This window comes from Adiantum capillus-veneris, chromosome 2, assembly GCF_014529385.1.
Source record: "Adiantum capillus-veneris isolate H3 chromosome 2, ASM1452938v2, whole genome shotgun sequence".
Lineage (NCBI taxonomy): Eukaryota > Viridiplantae > Streptophyta > Polypodiopsida > Polypodiales > Pteridaceae > Adiantum > Adiantum capillus-veneris.
In genome coordinates, this window is record NC_140932.1 from 69,070,857 (window position 1) to 69,089,702 (window position 18,846).

Consider the following 18,846-nt stretch of genomic DNA (forward strand, 5'->3'; position numbering starts at 1 on the left):
TGGGGTGGAATTCTGCCACTCCGTGTCGCGTGTCGTCTCTCTCTCTCTCTCTCTCTGTTCAATTGTTATTGAAGTGCTATCTGTTCAGTCTGTTCTTTTCTATTGGCACGTGTGCCCGTCTTGTGACACGACCCAACACAACCCTAGAGTGGGGCAACAGAATCGATGTAGTAGTCGTCCTAGAAATCCCGCAATCTGTTGACGTGGCAGTCTCTCAGATTTCACACGGAATGGTTGATGTGGCATTGCCGTACGGACCCCCGCAATTTGCGACGCAAAAAGAGCTGGCAGGTTGTACGGAAATCCTACGTTGATTTTTTGCAGCTTCTACTCTACGCAAGTTTTTAGTAAAAGCTTTGGGAAAAAATTGCTTTATTTTGAAAAGGCTTGAGAGCTTTTGGATTATTGTTTTTGGGGCTTTGCTTTTGGCATCCCTTGTAAAACCTTTATATACTTTATATACGTGGGCAAGGCTCCCACTCTGCAGAGCATCTGGACGTAGAGTCTGAGAGTGAGAACCCTCCCACTCTCTTGTACTTTGAACGCAGATTAATACGAAAAGAAATAACGAAAGGGGCCACAGAACTCCGTCGGGCTGTGTCGAATCAATTGTGAACTGTGAACTGTTTTGAAGTGAATCTCTGCTGTGTCGCGGTAGAATCTTGACTTGGAGTGTCCAAGTTTGTTACAATTGTACTCCTCAAGATTCGCACACTGTTTAGCATTCAACTCGTGCCATTCTGTCATCACACCCACTTCAAAAGTGTTTGTCAACCATGCAGGTGCAAAAAGCTGTTTGAACTGGACCCACGTTGTAGGGGCTTGACCCTGATTCAACAATGCGGTCCACCATTGAAGCGCAAGAAAGTGGCAGCCTTACGTATTTTCGAAGACTCTGTAAAGCTTCCTCCAGCATAAGGTGCATCAAACTGCTATGTGAAGGTCAAAGCCTTCAATTGATCCTTAGTTCCCCTGAAAGTTTCAAACTTCATTGCTTGCCCACCTTCCTTGTAATCCGTAGGCTGACTCAAAGGAGTCAAATTGTCATAAACAGGCTTGCGTAAAAGTGGTATTGTTCATCTCAGCACTCACATCACCTGTTTTACTTGTCATATTTGCATTTTGGGCATATGGCTGCGAAAAACCAGCCATACCAAATTGTGTTTGAGGCATTTGAAATTGACCATAGGCACTCTGAAAACCTGGTTGGACACGTATGTTCCCATACATAGGTTACCCATGCCTGTTTGGATTGTCCCAAACACGTTCAACTTGTGGAAGGTCAAAAGCCATAGCTTGAAACACTGAACCACCTCCAAAATAACCAGGATAGGAAGTAGGTAACGGAAGGTTCTGATGCATAGCCTGCTCATTACTCCCTTGACCATTCACGAACGGCTCCTGTTTAGGTAAAGCAAATTGCTTGGGATTAATGGCACCGCTGGTTGCTCAATCACATGGGCTTTCCCTCGAGCATCAAGAGTCCTGTGTGCATTGGAAATCTCCTTTTCCTGCAACGGCTTATGCATGCCTTGTGTCGCAGCCTAAAAATCTTGTGCCGGAGCTTGAAATTTCTATGTAGGAGTGTGTAAGAACTCTTGCATCCTTGGTTGTTAGCCAACTACAAAAACATTTCCATGCAGCTACGCAGTTGAGCTCTAAACAACCTGTCCTCTTCTTGAAGAGTTGAAGGAACTTTCTCTGTGCCATGTGAGGAAGATCCTTCTTCAGGTACTTGGTCTCTCTTCTTTGCCATTATGACAAGCTCTGTGTTGCTTTCACCCACAACAATCCACACTGCACTTTTTGAAGAAAAAGTGACTATCTAGTCGATGGAGTGCTATAACCGGCTTGTACAGTGTAGAGGGCTGAAACCGGCCTGTTCAATCCAAAAAGGGCGGTAGACTTTACTTTAAACCTTGATTTAGCTTTCACCCATTATTAGTCGTCTATTTTACCTGTACTTTCAAGACACAACAAAGGGGAGAGGGATACAGGTTGCTAGATTGCACCTGTATGAGTAGACGGACACCAGATTGGCCCCTAACTTAGGCGCCCCTTTCGGTATTTCTTTATTGTTCAAAAGAGGGAATAAACGCTGTGGTTCCCTACAAGGTGCCCCGCACAAACTCGGCTGAATTTCCACTGTTCCAGCCCGATTTCGGCAGCATAACTGTACTAGAACCCTTCACGGTCAGTATTCCCACGCATTGATTGACTTTCCCGACGCATACGGGCACTTTGCAAAACCTGGCGAGAATCTGCAGCACGCTGAATTCTCTGTTTTCAGCCCTGAAAATGCGCCAGATCACCTGTACAGCGGTCCCCTTGCGTCCCCGAACCTCCTGTGGGTATTAGGGTCCGTTTAGGGCCAAAACCCTAAACCTGCAAAAATACACAGCAGGCTGTAATTCACTGTTTCGGGCTCCGTTTTGCATGCCGGTCGCATCTGTAGCAAGTCCTCGAGCTCCCGCACCTGTAGGGCTACTTGCCCTTTGAATCGGACGAGATTTCTGGCGTGAAACCTCTCCGAATTCACCTGTACTTGCGGGGGGATTAGCCGCTAGCTAACCTAGTACCTGTGCAAGAGGCTCTTGCCTTGGCAATCGCGCATGAACCCACACAACTGTACATTGGTCAAATGAAGAGCCCACTAGAGGGGCATAACATACTGCCAAAGGGGAGAGAGAGGGCAGTGCGTAGCGTGCAGGGCATCACTCCTGGCACCGCACTGTGCATAAGAGGGAAAGCAAGCACTCCATAGCTCTTAACCTGTGACAAATCTGAAAATGAGGCTCTCCCCCTCCTAAATTCAGCGCCACTTCTTGTTGCATGAGGCAAGTGCACCAGAAGGTGCCACTTGGCACATTTATAAGCATTTTCCCGTTTCGGGGTTGCTGTCTAAAAATATCCCAACCGGTTGCCCAGTTGACTTCACGGCAGAGTAAGAAAATGTTCCCCTTGTCATTCCGGAGATAATGACGTCAACACATTTTCAGGTCCCAAAATAGCAGTTCCCTAAATTTTAGGAGATGCTGCCATTGTATCTTTCTAGGTCATCCGACCCTCTTTGTACACTGCAGCCACATCCAGAACTGAAATGTAGCCTCTGTAGCAAAGGATTCCACTTTGGCTAGTCAATGACCCCACTTGGCTAACCATAGTCCTTGTCCAACCTTAGTGCTCTCTTGCCCTCAGGCCTGGACTCCCTCCGGACAGTTCCACACTAGCTATGCAATGCAGGGCAGTTAGATTTCCCGAGGGGTGTTTCCAAAAAGTGAAAGTAAATAGATAATAAGAAAGAAATCAACAAAAAGGATAGATAGTAGTCACACGTTGGTGACATACCCCCCTCTTGAAATCTCAAACGTCCTCGTTTGCATCTATGTCGTACATGCTTACTGTCAACACTGATGTATTCAACACCTGTCGACACATATACGACACATACATGCTCATTGTCAACCTTGGTGTATTGAACACCTCGTCGACTCATGTATTGCGTGCGTGTGAACCCTGTCCCAATGACATAGTGGTAGCTGCACACTCTGCCATTGCTTTAAGTCACTAACTTTTCAATGACAAAATGGTAGCTGCACATTTTGCCACTGTCTTATAGTACACGTTGGATCCCGTAACACTTTCGAGCATACCCAAACCGACAGTTTAAGAATGCAGTTACACATGTACTCTTCAATAGAAGCAATCACTGTATCCTTGACAAACTGACAAGAAATACTCACTTCTATAGCACTTAGCAAACTTTTGGACATTCCATAAGAGCAATTGCCAAACTGACAATCTGTACAGCTCTAACATTCATGTAACATGTATTTGATTTGAGCTCACTTTAAATACCATGTACATCATTTGTTTCAGAAGCCATTGTCACACTGACAATGCATTTAGCTTTGAAACTCAAGGGGTCAAGGTAGGTTGCAAATCGAAGGCTTCCAGGTAAAGTGATAACACAGTTGGTGACTCTGCAAGTTCACCTTCTTCCATCCACTTCGCATCCATTGGTGGATAGTTTCTGAACTTTACCAAGTAACGCCTAGCAACCTTGCCTTTCACTTTCCTTTCTTTGTGTGCCAAAATCTGTTCCGGGACCAAGATCTCGTCAAGTTCCTCGACTTCCGGCTGATCTTCAACTGGCATATCTTCTGGCACATCACCCACATAGGGTCTGAGAAGACTCACATGAAACGCATTGTGAATCTTCCAATTGTCAGGCAATTTCAGCCTATACGCAACATCACTGATTATGTCGCATACTTGAAAAGGCCCATAGTAACGCATGCTGAGCTTTGGAAACAGTCTTTCCTTGCCCTTCATCTTCTTTAACCTTGCCTTTTCAAAGCGTAAAAGCACCCAATCACCAAGTGAATATACCACTTCACGACGGTGACGATCAGCTGCTTTCTTTTGCTTTGCCTGAGTCCTTTCTAAGGCCACTTTGACCTTCTTGTACATTTCATCCATGTCTTGAACATACTTATCTGCTTCAAATATCTTGTCCTTTGTATGCAGTATGGGAGGAACTTTCTTGCCACCTTCAACTATCTCAAAGGGTGCCTTGCCAGTTGATGAATGCACTGTATTATTGTATGCATACTCCACCAATGGCAAATACTGCTCCCACTTTCCTTTATGCTCTGACACATAACACTTCAGCAGATCTAGGACAGTAGAATTTGCCTCTTCTGACTGCCCATCTGTCTGAGGATGAAATGACGAAGAGAATTTGAGCGTGGTGCCCATATTCTCAAACAAGCCTCTCCATAACAAACTTGTCATGCGTGGATCACGGTCGCTAACAATCGACTGTGGCATGCCATGATACTTGAAAATATTGCTCATAAACAAGCGTGCCATCTGATCTGGTTTTATCTTCTTCCTGACAGGAATAAAATGAGCTTGTTTGCTGAATCTGCAAATAATGGTCCAAATACCATCGTTTCTTGTCTGCGTTCTCGGAAGATCAAAGATAAAATCCATAGCAATACTTTCCCATGGTTTATCTGGAATAGGTAGTGGTTGCAATAACCCTGGTGCCTTTTGCCTGTCAAACTTGACCTTTTGGCATATTAGGCATTCTCGCACAAAGGCATCCACATCTCTTCTTAATGTAGGCCAGTAGAAGAATGTCTCAACCGCTTTAACTGTAGCATCGATACCACGATGCCCTGCATACGGTGGGACATGACTCTCTTCCATAACTTTGCGTCGCAATGGCTTTGTGACACACAATCTGCCATGCATCATCATGAACCCGTCTTTAAGAAGATAGTGTTCATGACGTTGTCCTTGCATTAGCTGCTCGAAGACCCTTGCAAAATCTTCATCATTTTCATACTGTTCTCTCATATCATCAAGTTCATGATGATAAGGAATTGACACAGCTGAAATTTGTGGCTTCCTTGACAAGGCATCAGCCACAACGTTCTTCTTGCCTTCCACATGCACAATCTGAAAATGGAACATGGACAAGATATTTGCCCATCGCATATGCTTCTCAGATAACTTTGTCTGTGTCAAGAAGTATCGCAAGGTCTGATGGTCCGTTTGGACAACGAAATCTGCACCTAGCAGGTAGTGTTTCCAACTTAAGAGCGCATGAATCACAACCAGTAACTCTTTCTCATAGACCTGCATGGTCATCTTTGGCCCTTGCAAAATTCTGCTCTCATAGGCTACTACCCTGCCATCTTGCATTAGCACTGCACCAATGCTACTACCGCAGGCATCACACTGGACAACAAATGACTTCCTAAGATCTGGCAACACAATGACTGGATCTGAAGTCATCTTTTCCTTTAAGAGATTAAAAGCTGAAATCTCTTTTTGTGTCCATCTAAAGGTGACTGCCTTCTTTTGAAGAGCATGTAAAGGTGAAGCAATCTCAGCGAAATTTCGGATAAACCTTCTGTAATAGGAGCATAGTCCCAAAAAGCTTCGGACATCATGCACCGTCTTCAAATTTGGCCATGACTTGATCGCTTCAACTTTTGCAGGATCCATTCTGACACCATCCTTTGAGACAATGTGTCCCAGAAAGTGAATCTCTTCCAAAAAAAACTCACTTTTCTTTGCATTGATGAGCAACCTATGACTGCGTAGCTCTTTGAACACAATGGCCAAGTGATGCCTATGCTCCTCTTCATTCTTTGAGTAGACTATCATGTCATCAAAGAATGTACCAACAAACTGCCGGTGTGGATGGAAAATTCTGTCCATCATCCTATTGAACGTAGCAGGAGCATTTGTGAGACCAAAGGGCATCACTAAAAATTCGTAAAGGCCAAAGGTCGTTCTAAAAGCAGTCTTGTGCACATCCTCTGATCTAATGCGGATCTGATGGTACCCACTCTTTAGATCTATCCTGCTAAACATAGCTGCTCCTCCTAATTTGTCCATAATATCATCAATTCTAGGTATAGGGAACCTATTCTTGATGGTATTCTTGTTCAGTGCACGGTAGTCGATGCACATACGCCATGAGCCATCCTTTTTCTGCACCAACAACACTGGAGAACAGAATGGAGATGAACTGGGCTGAATCAGCCCCTTTTCTAACAACTCCTGTACTTGGCCCATTATCTCTTTCTGCTGAGCCGCACTAACCCTGTACGGAGGCTTATTTGGTGGGCTACTGCCTGGCACCAAATCTATCGCATGGTCCTCGGGTCTCTCTGGCGGTAATTGAGACGGTAATGAATCGGAAAAACAGTCACTATACTGTTGTAAAAACATTGACCTTTCTTTATCTAGCATGGATAAATTTGATTCATCACAATCTGACACTTCACGTGCAAAAACCAAGTACGCAGAAAGATGCTTTTTCATTACAGAAGTAATAGCAGAAGCTGATACAGTAGGAATAGACTCCCCTTTAAGCTTTACATCCAGAATGTGAGTCTTTCCCCTGCTCTGTACAGTGATCTTTTTGTTGTAGGCATCCATGATTCCCTGTACACGAAACAACCAAGGAATACCTAACAACACATCACATCCGTCCAGTGGCATGATGTAAAATTCTTCAGCATCTACATAGGACTGGATATGTAGACGCAACTTTCCAATGATGGGTGTCACAGCCTCTGTATGGCCAGGACATGCCAAACCTGCCTCTGTTGTATACCCCATCTTTTCAGGTCTGATTCCCAACTTTGAAGCCAATTCTGGGGAAATAAAGTTGGCTTTGGCACCTGGATCAAAGAAGATAAGCACTGTTTGATCCCTGACCTTTCCCCATGCTCTGCAAAGCTCACTTGCATCTGAATTTGGCTTGTCGCCCACCATATCTGGCACTAGACCAGCCATGGGCTTCTTTCCTTTCCTGTCCTCCTTGTCTTCAGAATCAGCTGGCCTTTTCTTTGTAGGACAGTTGTAAGCAATGTGGCCAGGCTGCTCACATATAAAGCATTTGTTCTCTGTCCTCAGGACCTTCTTTTGCTCTTCTGACTTGCGAGGAAAACGTCTTTTCCATTTCTTTGCTGGTCCTTTTTCTGATTCAGCCGTAGCTTTATCTTTCCCTGCGTTGGCTGACTCCTGAGTCCCTTTAGGAGCCTCATTGGGAACGTGCTTCTTGGCTGAATTTTTCTTGCTTGATCCTGCCTTGACGCCAGTGTTAAATTCACAATCTTCTCCCTTGAGCAAACCATTGCCAGTGTTTGCTACCTCGATGAGCTGCGTCAAAGTAGTGACTTTTGTCTTCGTACAGTACTTTCTCAATCCTTTAGGCAGGCCACAACAGTATTTTTCAATCTGTTTTGTCAATGACACAAACCTATAGGAAGTTACTGGAAGTAGAGCTTTCCAAAACTTCCGATTGTAATCATCCAGATTTCTGCAAGTGGCAGCATTTAGCTGGTGCCATTCTGTCATGACATCTGCTTCAAAGTCATCAAATAACCATGCTGCTGCAAAAGTCTGCTTGAAGTAAATCCATGTGGACGGAGCTTGCCCTTGAAGCAATAAAGTTGTCCACCATTGTCCCGCATTCCCTGTCAAGAAAGTGGCTGCCTTGCGGACCTTTGAAGCCTCTGTAAAGTTTCCCCCTGCATAGGCCTTGTCAAACTGCTGGAGGAATGAGAGAGCCTTCTTCCTGTCATCAAACCCTGTAAAGGTCGTGAATGACACACCTTTGCCACCTTCTTTGTATGGAGTTGGCCTCTCCAGCGGCGTTAAATTGTCATATGGAAGTGACTGAAACATGGGAACACTATTAGGGTTCATCTGTGTTCCTTGGCCGCTATTAAATTGACCTGGAAATGCCATATTTGGCTGCTGATTTGTAATTCCAGCCATACCAAAATTTGCCTGTGGCATCCCAAATTGGCCCTGAGTGCTCTGAAACCCTGGTAGCATGCCTGTGACACCATACATGGGGTTAGGCATCATCGTTTGAGCACCCCCAAACACTGTTCTTGGCGTGTAAAACTGATTTCCAGGTGCATGACCAGCCATGCTCTGGAATACCGATCCACCTCCAAAATAGCCAGGGTGTACTGAAGGTGGTGGGAAGACCTGTTGCATAGCCTGTAAGTTGCTTCCCTGCCCATTAGAACCAACTATAGGCTGCTGAAAGGTGGCGGGCTGAACTGGTACAGCCTGAAAGACTGGCATCTCAGCCACCTGTTCTTGCACCTTAGGCATAGGTTGTGGAGACTGCATGTTCTCCGTCAAGTGTACAGGTGTTTCCATTGACTGTGCGGTATGAATCACATGTACTCGAGCCTTAACAGGCTTTTGAATATGATCCAGTGACCCAACTTGCTGAGACGGAACAGGAGGTTGCAGAAAAGCTAAAAACCTCGGATTCTGCATTACTTGTGTGAACATAGCCACAGCAGTAGCTAACTGGGTCCTGAATATATCGTCATCTGTCTGTGGTGGTCTTGAGGACTCACCCACTTCATGTGTCTGTTGACCCTGTGAAGAGGAAACCTCTTCAGTCACATCATCTGGTCTGTCAGCCATAATTGCAATTCCTTGTGTCTGGTCTATGATCCCCTGTGTCTTCAAGCCCAAAACTGCCCAAGGCTCACTTCTATGAGAAAAAGTGATTTAATCCCGTCGATGGAACCATGAAACCGGCCTGTTCAATCCAAAAAGGGCGGTAGACTTTACTTTAAACCTTGATTTAGCTTTCACCCATTATTAGTCGTCTATTTTACCTGTACTTTCAAGACACAACAAAGGGGAGAGGGATACAGGCTGCTAGATTGCACCTGTATGAGTAGACGGACACCAGATTGGCCCCTAACTTAGGCGCCCCTTTCGGTATTTCTTTATTGTTCAAAAGAGGGAATAAACGCTGTGGTTCCCTACAAGCTGCCCCGCACAAACTCGGCTGAATTTCCACTGTTCCTGCCCGATTTCGGCAGCATAACTGTACTAGAACCCTTCACGGTCAGTATTCCCACGCATTGACTGACTTTCCCGACGCATACGGGCACTTTGCAAAACCTGGCGAGAATCTGCAGCACGCTGAATTCTCTGTTTTCAGCCCTGAAAATGCGCCAGATCACCTGTACAGCGGTCCCCTTGCGTCCCTGAACCTCCTGGGGGTATTAGGGTCCGTTTAGGGCCAAAACCCTAAACCTGCAAAAATACACAGCAGGCTGTAATTCACTGTTTCGGGCTCCGTTTCGCATGCCGGTCGCATCCGTAGCAAGTCCTCGAGCTCCCGCACCTGTAGGGCTACTTGCCCTTTGAATCGGACGAGATTTCTGGCGTGAAACCTCTCCGAATTCACCTGTACCTGCGGGGGGATTAGCCACTAGCTAACCCAGTACCTGTGCAAGAGGCTCTTGCCTCGGCAATCGCGCATGAACCCACACAACTGTACATTGGTCAAATGAAGAGCCCACTAGAGGGGCATAACATACTGCCAAAGGGGAGAGAGAGGGCAGTGCGTAGCGTGCAGGGCATCACTCCTGGCACCGCACTGTGCATAAGAGGGAAAGCAAGCACTCCATAGCTCTTAACTTGTGACAAATCTGAAAATGAGGCTCTCCCCCTCCTAAATTCAGCGCCACTTCTTGTTACATGAGGCAAGTGCACCAGAAGGTGCCACTTGGCACATTTATAAGCATTTTCCCGTTTCGGGGTTGCTGTCTAAAAATATCCCAACCGGTTGCCCAGTTGACTTCACGGCAGAGTAAGAAAATGTTCCCCTTGTCATTCCGGAGATAATGACGTCAACACATTTTCAGGTCCCAAAATAGCAGTTCCCTAAATTTTAGGAGATGCTGCCATTGTATCTTTCTAGGTCATCCGACCCTCTTTGTACACTGCAGCCACATCCAAAACTGAAATGTAGCCTCTGTAGCAAAGGATTCCACTTTGGCTAGTCAATGACCCCACTTGGCTAACCATAGTCCTTGTCCAACCTTAGTGCTCTCTTGCCCTCAGGCCTAGACTCCCTTTGGACAGTTCCACACTAGCTATGCAATGCAGGGCAGTTAGATTTCCCGAGGGGTGTTTCCAAAAAGTGAAAGTAAATAGATAATAAGAAAGAAATCAACAAAAAGGATAGATAGTAGTCACACGCTGGTGACAAGGGCAGTACTAATTCAATTACTTGTTAACTTTATGTCACGTGCACATCTAACCCTATGTGCATGTGGACAAGCTATCTCAGGTCTTAGGGTGCAAGTTAACTCGTAGGATAGATCCGAGCCGCTTACCAGCGAGGGCTAGGGCTGAAATCTGAAAACGCTAATGCTGATCTTCTGCCAGAGCTAGCGCTGGGCTGAAATGGGCAAAACACAAGCTGATTTGCAATCGCCAAGCTGCTGCTGAAAAATGCTGGGCTGATCTCTGCAAGTTGCTAGCACTAGGCTCATTTGCCAGAAAACGTGCTCCTTGCTGCCTTTGTAGGTGAGATTCACAGGCTATAAACCTCCTAAGGCTTAGGTAGGGCAAACCGTCCACCAGACCCAACAAATAATTCATTAAAAATGATTTATCAATAACTTTGACCAGAGGGTCAGTTTTTGGGTGAAACTGTCGCACATCTACCCACCTGGGAATCCGATCGACGCGGGGAATGTCTTGTTAAATTCCTCTAACTTAAAACTATATGCACGTCATGCCAGATTCCCACCATAGTGTAACAACACTTGTCAAAACGTGTGTACAAACCATTTATGCAAGAGGGTTCCAAAACTGGAAAACCTAATCTAATTGTCTCATCTAGACATGTAGCTCCCGCGAATAGGCTCACCAAATTGTCAGCACTAATCCTCCTAGGATTCTAGACACTTCTGTCTAGGAGGAAGGTGAAAAATTAGCTTTGGAAGTTGATGAAGCATGTCCACGTGGCACACAGAGCCATGTGCATGTGACAAATGGATCTCTTATGGCGGGCCTTGGAGGCCTCAGAGTTTTCTCTACTGTCTTCTTGGAGTTAGCCTCCCTAGCTTTGGGTTATAGGAACCACCTTCAACAGGTGGGGATTGTCTTCTGTAGTGGTTGAGACCTGTTGCTAAATCAGCTTTATCTGAAAGAAAAATAATTCTATTGAATTATTGGAATTATAAGTGAGAGGGATTTCTTGCTTTGAACACCATGAAAGATAATTCTAAATGAACGATTGAAATTATAAGTGAGAGGGTTTTTCTCACTGGAGACATCCGAGTACAAACATCCGAGTACAGATATTTCTGGTGCGTCATTCTGAGTAATGACGGGAGCACTGTAAGCGGGAATATCTGTAAGGCACCAAGAAGGGGTACTTTTGATGTGTCACAACGGATGGGTGACAGGGAGCATCGGGAAGAAGTATTCGACCATCCGGGAATGGACATCTCTGATGCGTCATAGGATGGGTGACATAGTGCATCAAGAAGGAGATTGTACCGTAAGTTCGGTGAGAAAGGACTAGGTGATGGGTATTCCTGATGCGTCACAGGGTGGGTGACGGGGGCATCGAAAAGGAAATATCCCATAGTCGGGAGAAAATTCCAAACTGTGTTAGAATTGTGCACAAGGATGAGCAAGCACTTGAATGAAGATGGGTTCAAAGGAACTTTTGAGGAAAAAGAGTTGCTTTCTTAGAAAGTAGGTTGCTTTTCGGGAAAGAAGATGCTTTCCTGCGAGGAAGTCTATGTCTGCATTACGTCTGTGCATGTGGTTGCATTCAGGGACGCCTGTGAAGTGTTGTGTAAGCATTCTTTTTTAACTCATAAGGTTTTATTGAGTTTTTAACAGCTTCATTCATTTTTAAAAGTGGCCAGCCGCCCACTTAATAAGTGGGCAACCATCTAATAAAAAAAGGCACCATAAACCCAACGCCCCATCTTCTCTCTCTGTTTAGCTAGTGCAAAAGCGACCTCTCCTCTCTCTATCTGAGGCACCCCCACTTGCCCTATTCTTGCTAGGAAAAGCAAGTAGAGTCCCCTATTCTTGCCGGCTCTAGAAGGGTATAAAAGCAACCCAACGCTTCTCTCTCTCTCTAGGATATGTGCCAGCCCTAAGGGACAGAGTCTCTGCCGCTCCAGAGGCAAGAGAAAAAGCCAGCACTAGTAGCAAGGAGTAGCTGTTGCAGAATTTCAGCCGTGAATAAAAACGTCGCCGGTGATTCCCATGGCTGCTTCAAGTGTTCCAGACGTCGCCCGGATCAAGTAGGCAGTTTCCATTGCGAAGAAGAGCCTACGGAGAGCGTTTCCATCGTGACAAGCTGCTGTGTTTCACTGTTTTCAGCCCATAAACGTCATAGATGGGGCTGATTTACGAGAAGGAACCCGAGAGCACACCTCTTCAATGTGTAGGAGTGGAAGAGAGGATTCTCTGTTTAGAGATCTCTTCCGGGGAGTTGCTTTTTTGAGAACCAAGTTGCGTTTGCAGTGTCAAGATTTCAAAGGTAATGTTTTCATGCTTTGATTTCTGAGTTTTTTTATTGCAGGGGTACTTTCTCTGCGAGAGGGAGTAGGAGCAGAGGAGGGCATGAGCCTCTGTAGGAGAAAAGCGCTCCGAGGAACTAATCTGAGAGTGGTAGACTCTCAAGTTGGGATCTGGAAGCTGAGAATTCCCAAGGGAGGACTTTGCGTCCAAGAAAGCAGAGTTGTTCTGCCGGAAGAGGATTCTAGGAATAGAGTAGGAAAAGAGTTGCGGGGATGCCATACTCTGAGACTGGAAGGTGAGATCGAGAGGCGAGAACCTTGGTTCTCGAGGATTCAGAATAAGGAACGGAAGTTCCTTGGAGTAGGGTTTTGCCGTAGGAATAGGAAGCTGAGGCTTCCAGGAACCATCGAGTGTGATTCTAGAACGAACGTGGTAATACGTTCGGTTCAAGTGCTTGTATAGACTTCTACCCTGTAATAAAGATACTTTTTTAGGGGGGGGGGGCGGGGTAGCCCATCTTTTGGTCCCAGTAGTGTGTTGATCTTCTCACTCTCTCTCTCTATATTAATTTGCACCAATATCAAGTGATAAATTCTATTGTATTCGAGTATATTTTATATTGTTATGCGCTTTCGTTTGTGACAAGACCTCCCTTGTAGCTCCGGGTTAGTGCTCCTGGTGGTTCTACCACTTGATTTGATTTAGTGGATCTCTTGATGATTCTAGTTGCTTCTTATTTATCATCTTCTTCATCGACTGGTACCTTACTTCTGCGCCTCCTCAACTCCATGGCTTTAGATGTTACTAGTTGGTGGGCTTTCGCTTGATATCGAGGAGCTCACTTGGCAGCAAGTTCCTTACTCATTGATAGTACTGGGTGCTTTCTGGTTATCCTGGGATTTTGGAGTGCATTTCAGAGCATGCTTTTGGTGGGGATTGTCTTATCTTTCAAAGGCAGATTTCATCCTCAGCTGGCCAGCGCAAGCGCATATTTTACTCGCTTTAGGAGAGGTTTTTTCCCATGGCCTTTTCTGCTTAGTTTCTCAGTTTATGTGCTTGTGGCTAGTCGTATATGGTTTTGTCAGATGTTGCCTTCAGTCATGTACACACTCTCAGAATTAGGACCATGCAGGATTATAAGCATGGTTGAACGTTGGAATAAAGCAGAGGGGACTCCACAGGTTCTTCCATGACCTCTTCTTAAATAAAGCATTGATTGTAATAATATATATTTTATTTTTGAAGTACCTTACCAAAAGATGTTATGTAGGCCGCTTATACTTTTGATGCTGGGCCGAATGCGGTTCTCTTTGCACCTGATAAAGCCAAGGCTTGTGAGCTTTTAAGTCGATTGCTATTCTATTTTCCCCCGGCTAGCGACAAGAAAATTTCAAGGTAAGCAATTATCCTAAATTTGGATGTTGGGACTAATTGTTCATAATGTTTTAGATTTTGTCTATGTCCTAAATGGCTTCAGAAAAAGTAAATTCAGTACTGCAAGGAAATGGTAAAGAGAAGAAAATCTAACATAAATGTAGACAAAGAAGGATACTAATGTAAAATGACACACATTGCATGCATGCTTGGCCATCTCATTATATAGACATGCTAAGTCTCTTGACTTTCCACTTTCATGAGGCTTTTCATGTTCCTAGACTCCTTCCACCCACGCATTTGAGATGATTTGAAAGGGTTTTTATGTAAATTTTCTGAAATTGTGGAGACCTAATTATTCTTAATGTGTTATGTTTTACAGCTATGTCGTAGGAGATGTGGATATGTTGGCTTTCAAAGAAGTGGATTCTTGCTTTCAACCGCCTGAGGCTGAAGGAACAAACTGTACACGATCATTTGGGGAGCTGGACCATATTCTTTGCACCCGTCCTGGTGAAGGCCCATTGGTGCTTAAGGACCATCTGGTTGATTCTAGCACAGGTCTTCCTATATGATTCGACTTTTTCAAAGGAATTTACACAATATGTTGTGCTTAACCACTTTGTCATGAGAAGATTATACCCAAGTATATTGTACTCTTACAATCGAAGATAAAACACTCATAATTGCACAAGGATTTATGTTGAGAATAGGTAACCTCAGTGATTTTCTTGAATTTTGAGGAAATTCAACTGCATTCTTCTAAAACTAAGCTTGCAACATTTGTGGCTTTTCTCTCATAGGTATGACTTCCTGGGCCAATGTGCCTGTCACATATCTAATGTATCACTTCTTGGAAAACAACTTTCTTTGACATTGATTGCATTGCAAAGACTATTTTGATTCCATGGAGTTTCCTTGTTAGTTAAAATGTATTTGTTTGAAGGGTGTTCATTTGCTTAATGGTTTAATTTGAAGTTAATTACTAAGCTGTTGCACGAGTCTCCTCAAGCATCTCTGCCACAAGTTTGAGGGGCAGCTTGGTTTTTTTCCTTTGCTTTTCAAATCACTTCAACTATTGTTGGACAAAATTTTCTTGTTATATGTTTATCTTTTTGGCCTTATTTGTGGTCAATAGAAGCCAATCTGTTTTACATTCCCCTATGAGAAGAACTTAATCCTCTAGAAGGACATGAAGATACATTCAAGCTAAGCACAATTACCTCTTCCAACCTATTTTTGCAAAGGTGGTATGAAAAAAAAATTGTGGAGAAGATGCCGGTCAATTCCCTTGGCGAATGAGCATCAACATATGGTCTAATGGTTGATGATAGTAAGTCACCACCTATCCTCCAAGAGTTGCATCCAAATCTATGGCCTTGATAGTTACTCCAACTACACCTAACTAGTAGAAGGTCTCACGGTGAAAGAACGCCGCTTTTTAAGGCTTGAGTTTGTTTGGAGCTTATATATTTGTGCTTTGACTTAGGGATGACCACTAAACGAGATTGATCCATGTGCCATATATTGTACCCCTTTCTAGAACCTCGGGCATTTTCTCCTTGTAGGTTGGAAGCCACACTGCACTAGGCATCTTTTTGACCTCTTGTAGTAGCTTCGTAGGGGTCAAAGGTATTCAAAGCATGATCAATCCGGCTATCCCATCCCTGAAGAGACCAAGGAAGTGTAAGGACCACTTGGGGAAGTTGAATCTTAACTTCTTAAGAGGAAAATCTTGAAGCTATACTACAAGGAGAGAGAGAAGTCCTTAGATCAAGCACTTGCTTGACCTTTGAACTCTTACAAGTTTTGGTGGGTAACACTTTGATGTTGGCCGGTTCTCTTTGAACCTAATAAAGCTAACCTATGAACTTTTAAGTCGATTGCTATTTTATTTCCCCCCGGCTAGCTACAAGAAAATTTCAAAGTAAACAATCATCCTAAATTTGGATGTTGGACTAATTATTCATAATTTTTTAAATTTTATCTAATCCTAAATGGCTTCAAAAGAAATTAATTCAGTGTATCTATATTGCAAGGAAACAGCGAAGAGAAGAAAATGCTAAAATAAAGGTAGAGGCAAAGAAGGATACTAATGTAAAATGGCATATATTGCATACATGCTTGGTCACTTATTTATATAGACATGCGAAGTCTCTCGACTTTCCACTTTCATGAGGCTTTTCATGTTCCTAGACTCACCCTTCACTCACGCATTTGAGATGATTTGAAAGGGGTTTTATGTGATTTTTTTGAAATTGTGGAGACCTAATTATTCATAATGTGTTATTTTTTGAAGATATGTCGTAGGAGATGTGGATATGTTGGCTTTCAGAGAAGTGGATTCTTGCTTTCAGCCCCTTGAGGCTGAAGGAACAAATTGTACATGATTGTTTGGGAAGCTTGACTATATTCTTTGTACCCGACTCGATGAAGCTAATTAAAGGTTTCTTTTACACATAATGTATAACATGATGCCGTGCTGACTGGTTTACTGCAAGAAAAAATGGAGTATACAATGGTATTTTGTTTGCGCCGGTGATTTGTTTTTCAAGCTAGTTTATTGCATCATACTCTATTTTTGATGTGAGTCTAACTGGTAAAAGGTATGTGCATAATTTAATGGTGTTTGTATGGCTCACAAGCCTTGCAGTAACACACCTTGGCCTTTTTGTTTTGATTGCCCTACTTAGCAAGCTAAAGGTGGCCCTCGTTTTGCACAGACTGTTTATTTGCCTCGCATATGGTATACTGCACTGATAATGGATTGTGTTTTGACACCGATTGCTCGTGCTTGGCCTTGCTGATTACTGGCCGCTTGTTAATTTATATTGGTAACCAATATGTGTTTGGATTACTTTGGGGCTTTGTCTCAGTTATCTTGATATTCGTCTTTTCTGGAAAAGATATGGCTCGTGTTTATGGTTAAAAAGTAGGGGGGATACCCCATATGATGTCAGCCAAGGCAATGGAAACTTTGTGCGGTTTTTTAGAACATTGTATGCTCTGCCCAAAAGGAGCTCTAGTTGCATTTGAAATATTTTCTGACGTGTTGTGTACTAACGGTGTCGCTATCCTAACTAGGCTGCACATTCGGGATTTTTGGCTTTATTATCGCATATTAAGAGCTGTCGTTTTTTTAAAAAAAAAAGAGAGAAAAAAGAAGGGGCTTTGAGGCTCGTGAAGTTTGTTTTTTTTAAAACACCTATTGGCTATTGTATTTTTTCATCCATGCATAAGTGAATTTTATTAAATATTTTTCAAAAAAGGAGGTTATAAAGAAATCACAATCATGTGATTGGGATTGATAAATTCTTGGGCTATTTGTTTGAAAGATCTTGCAGTAGGAAAGGACTAAACATTTGGGCCTGATTTTGGGATTAAAACACCTGGATTAGAAGGGGGAGTGGCCTTCCGATCAAAATCAAATGTATGTTAATATATTATATAAGGTCTTAATAAAATTGGGGTATATAAAAACCATATCTATTAAAACTATATTTATTTGCTCTTATCCTAAAGGAGTGATGACCTTTGGATGACTTGCCATAAAATTAACTTTAAAAAATAAAAAATACACCTTTTTAACAAAAACTGATTGATTTGGATGATGGTATAGGTTAAAAATGTTGTAAGTTGGACATTGATAACAATTGATATAGTCCATTGACACCTGTAATACTCATTCAAAGCTAACATAATTGTTGTCTTGTTTGAGTAAATGTAGGTGATGATTCTATCCTTTCTTGGAATCTCTTTGGCTTGGCTATCGTCCATCCTTCATATATCAAACTAATCCCACTTTTTGAAGCAGACAATACTAGTGTTCCTTTTTATGATGTTACTAGAATGGGACCTCATTCTTATTGCAATGTACAAAAATAAATCTAAGATTGAGTTGTTTTTGTGCTACCCCTGGTCACTTGTCTAAAGCCAACTGTCTTTTGAACTTTATGGTCCTTTTGTGCTTATGTATTTTAGTAAAACACACACACACACACACACACACACACACACATGTACATAGATGGGATTTTCATTCCCAATAGCGAGAGCATGGAAACACAGAGACTATGGCTAGAACAAAGGTTCCCCACAACATGGAACAACATGGGGAGGAATTTTTTTAACCCAACCAAAGGTTAACATTGACCCTTTGAGTTGCATAGGGAGTGGCCTTGGTATATTGAATTTTGGAAACCATTCTCAAAGTGACTGATTTGCGTCCTACATGCGCTATAAATACAATATGTAGCCTATTCAACTTCGATAGGTCTGCATACGTAGAGAGAGTCCTACACCAAGAGGTTGATGGGGCGGAACAGAGGAAAGGTAACGACAAGGGATCGGAGGCAGATGGAGAGTTAATGGACATGGAGGAGCAAGAGCAGATAAGAAAGAAGAACAGCGCTAGCTGTCTGCCGTAAGGAGTGAGCAGCTCCGGGTCGAGGATGTGTAGAACAAGAAGGGCTTTTGGGAGGAGCGCGTTGATGGACAAGAAATTATAAGGAAAGTTGATGGCCACTTGGAGGGACGTAGACATGAGTAGAGAAGCAAGAGGGGAATATTGAGCAAAGCTATTGAAAAAATAAGTGTCAAGTAAATATCGAGAAGCGATGG

General features: G+C 43.4%; 1 protein-coding gene across 1 annotated transcript in view; it reads left to right on the forward strand.

Moving 5' to 3' along the window:
* LOC147462930 (diphosphomevalonate decarboxylase MVD2, peroxisomal-like) overlaps positions 1-15,100 on the forward strand; it is a 45,916-nt gene extending 30,816 nt beyond the window's left edge. Inside the window, exons 8-10 of the mRNA XM_086486123.1 lie at positions 13,985-14,033; positions 14,123-14,247; positions 14,609-15,100. Coding sequence (XP_086342249.1) covers positions 13,985-14,033; positions 14,123-14,247; positions 14,609-14,801 — 367 coding nt within the window. The 3' untranslated portion in view covers positions 14,802-15,100. The remainder of the gene's footprint in view (positions 1-13,984; positions 14,034-14,122; positions 14,248-14,608) is intronic.
* The last annotated feature ends 3,746 nt before the right edge of the window (positions 15,101-18,846 follow it).